The sequence below is a fragment of the Phaethon lepturus genome, unplaced genomic scaffold, assembly GCF_000687285.1.
Source record: "Phaethon lepturus isolate BGI_N335 unplaced genomic scaffold, ASM68728v1 scaffold48304, whole genome shotgun sequence".
NCBI classification, from domain to species: domain Eukaryota; kingdom Metazoa; phylum Chordata; class Aves; order Phaethontiformes; family Phaethontidae; genus Phaethon; species Phaethon lepturus.
Genome location: NW_010533420.1, coordinates 790 through 4,383, shown reverse-complemented (window position 1 = coordinate 4,383; position 3,594 = coordinate 790). Strand labels below are relative to the sequence as shown.

Here is a 3,594-nt window from a genome sequence, read left to right as displayed (position 1 = left end):
TCTGGGGCTCAGTAGCCTGAGCACTGTGTACTGCACCACTGGCAGCCAGGGTGCTCACCTCAGAGGAAGACATGCTCTCTTCCTCCCTGACAAGAGGCACCAGCTGTGCTGCACCTTGTCCTGTGCCTCTGTGAATTCTCAGCAGTGGTGTTGCTAAGTCAGCATCAGCCTTAATGCCAGAAATATGCACAGTCATACTGTGTTGTTGCCTGTTCCTGCCCCCATTGCTCACCAAGGGACAGGACAGCCTGCTCTGTGTCTCAGCGCTTCTGCCCGCATTCAAGTGGCATATTACACCTGCAGCCCTTTGCTGCTGCTATGCTATGTTTGCAGAGCTGCTGAAACGGCTGTCTTGGGAAGGATTCCTCATTCATGGGAGCAGGTGGAGTGAAGTGTGGTAAGGTAGAAGGCAAGTAGGACTTGGAGACCTGACAGACAGCCTCACCTACAGACCCTTGTGCTGAAGCATCAGACTCTGCTGAACTCAGGTTCAGGCTCAAGAGAGGGTCATGCGAGTCCTATCTACCCTGCCTAACACTGGGGGCACGCTGGCACTCTGTCCCTATTTGTTGTCCTCACATGCTGCTTCAGGTCCATACAAGTGTTGGAAACTGATGAGGATGTTAAAAATGTGGTGGAAGTAACTTGGGTGCTAAACAATTTCTCAGCAAATGAGCACTACCCTGGCATGGCAACACTGATTTTTCAATTCTAGATGGTGTACAAGATGTTGTCTTTCTTGTATGCATGTCTCTGCCTGAGTGTCCCCTTTCACAGCTTCGGAGAGGCAGATGAGAATAGCAAATGGTCCCTGTCTTAAGACATGTCTTTTTGCACATGAAATCATGAAATGTGGAATGAGGTAAAAGTGACATCTGCAGGCATCTTTGTTGTGAATTTGTTGCTTATAGATGTTGCTAGCCATGAATGCCTAACTCACAGGTATCACTGAGCTGGATGGCAAGTGCAAGACTGGAAGAGGCAGGAGCATAGGCTTCAGGGAAATTATCCTAGGTTTCGTTTTGGCTTTGCAAAGACTCACCAGTGCAAGCCCCTCGATGACCCCTGGCAGCAGTGGACACATCCTGAACAGCAGCAGTCCCGCAGAGCTGCATTGCTCTCCTCTGGCCTCACAGGTACATCTGCCAGTTTGGACATCCAGACAGAGCATTCTGGTGGCGACAGCCTTGAGCTGTTTGGCCAGCCGCAGTGATGCCAGGGAGGAGACGAAGGGTCGATGACCAACAAGAAACCCAGGGGTGTGAGCCATAGCAGTGCTTCAGGCTGCGTCCTCCAGCCTTCCCCTCCAACAGTGCAGGGAAGCCAGGGAGCTGCACACAGCCTGGGACAAAAGGATGCGTTTTTCACCAGACACTAATTGCAGCCCAGAGACCAAAACAACATTTTATTCTCACCGTTTCCACAAATTCCGGAGGCTGCACCTAGTCTACATTAAAGCACTGAGCGGATCCCCCCTTCCCTTCTGAGTGAGCCTGGAGACCTTGCCAAGGCACATCCCAGGCCCAGAAGCTGTCCCCAGCCCAGAAGCCTCATACACTTTCACTTCCAGTTCTGCAGGCTGATAAAAGTGGGAGGATTCATTGGCAAGAGAAAAGCCTGGTCCGTTAGATGGTTATGCTTTGTCTTTCAAGCCAAGGGTGTCTCAATGTGCCAAGAAATGTGTGGGCTCTGCTGAGGCCCTGTGACGGGCCAGGGGCTGTGCTGCCTGGGTTAGTACCAAGCATAGGGTGGTCAGAGCCGACGGGAATCAATGGGAGCCATTCTGTTCAGGCCAGTGGGCACAGAACCAGGCTTCTGTAACCAGCCCCTCTGCATCACCTCCTACTTCAGCCCTTGAATTTCAATTTTTGCTTTGCAAGCAAGCTTGGATCACAGCATCCACCTGCCTCCAGACTCATGCATGTCCCTTGCATACAGCAGCAGGGAAGGAGCTTGAGACAAGGCATTTGCACACCGCATCCAGCTAGGTGGGCACTGGCTGATAGGCTTTCCTGAGCCATGCGGTTGTTTCTTATTCACAAAGCTGCAGAACTTAATAAGCTGCTTAAGTCTAGCACAAGCTTAACTCCAAGGAGCCCCTAATTGCACCCAGTCTTTTTCCCAGAGGAGCAATGCTGCTGTGCATCTCTCTGGCATGAGCAGGAGGTGCTTGCCTGCATCCTGCCAGCTCACTCGTGCTCAAAGAACTCATGGCAAGCAGCGGTGACCATTGCAATGAAGGCTACAAACTCCTGGAAGTCACATTCTGCATCCCCATCGCTGTCCAGTGCCTCCATGACTTTGTCCACAGTCTCCTGGTCTTTGATCTCCTGAAGGGATAGAAACAGGCAGCCAAAGCTGGGGAGGATCAGAGTGAGGCCCAGGCAGTAACATGTCCCCACTTCTCAGGTGCTGTCATGGCTGAATCTCTGTTCAGACACATCCTAAATAGCTCGTTGCTCTTTCCCATCTCTGTGTTGGGGCACCAGCCTGCGCCTGCAGCAGCATCAGCCGCAACAGCAGCCCTCCTGGAGCAGGAATTGCGGCCACAGCTGTGCCGCTGGGAAGGGGCATCTTGAGCCCCTTGGGGCTAGGCTGTCCTCCCTTCCCAGGGAGGAAAATTTCCCTAGTATCCAACTCAAACCCCAGCCCCCAGCACAGGCTGTTGCCCTTGTCCTGCCACCTGCTGCTCCTGCAGAGCTGGAGCGAAGTGTTTAATGCACTGTTGCATGAATAAGCCCCGTCCCCTATGCTTGCTTCCCATGGGAGATGGAGTTAGCAGAGCCCAGAAGCTGCTTGATACGGCTTCCTGAGCTCAGCCAAGTGTGCTGCACAGAGGGCAATACTTACACCAAGAAAATGGGTCAACTCATTGTTAATGAGCTCCTTCAGTTCTGATTTCTTCAGCTTGTGCTTGTCTCCCTCTTTCCCAGAGTACTGGTGGAAGGCATCAATGATGGCAATCATGGCCTTCTCCAGCTCAGACATGGTCGCAGTGTGGCCCTGAGGTCAGAAGAACAACGGGTGCATTAGCCTGGGCAAGCTCCAGCAATGCCTTTTGCTTTGCAAGCGTGGCCACCCTGGGGCCCCCCCCAGGCATCACCAACACTGGACCTTGCGCTCAAAACACGCTGCTGAAAAGCACCGCTAGCAGCTCTCACTTCAGGGAGGAAAATCCCAAGAGACCTTGGCTCTGCCTCTGGGAGGTCTCGAGGAGAGGGGAGCCACAAGGCAAGGAGTGCCCAGTATAGGACTGGCACATGCCCAGGAGCTGACACATCCCCTGGGACTGACGTGAGTTTGGCACCTTGGGTCTCCGTGTGGGCAGAGCGTAGGAGAAAAAATGAGGCGAGGCTGCAAAGCCCTGGCGGCTTCCAGCAAGGTGCTCCTGCGTTTTCCATATGTGCCGACCTGGCTAGCAAGTGGCATGTTGTCACTTCACCTCTTCTTTGGCTCCCACTGCTTAAGCCATTGCTTTGTTCTCCTTGCTTGGGAGAGGTACAGGCAGGGGTTTAATTTCTGCACATGGAGCTTCAGAAAGGTTTTGCTGTCCCCTCTGTCACAGGTGCTCTTGCCTCTGCCTTTCTTGGCCAC

General features: G+C 53.1%; 1 protein-coding gene across 1 annotated transcript; it reads right to left on the bottom strand.

The window, feature by feature from the left end:
- Positions 1-1,908: 1,908 nt before the first annotated feature.
- Positions 1,909-2,990, bottom strand: S100B (S100 calcium binding protein B). Its single transcript, XM_010285171.1, has 2 exons — positions 2,851-2,990; positions 1,909-2,330 (listed from the first exon to the last, which is right to left on the bottom strand). The coding sequence occupies exons 1-2, from the start codon at positions 2,986-2,988 to the stop codon at positions 2,190-2,192; spliced, it is 279 nt and encodes a 92-aa protein (XP_010283473.1). The 5' UTR covers positions 2,989-2,990; the 3' UTR covers positions 1,909-2,189.
- Positions 2,991-3,594: the final 604 nt, after the last annotated feature.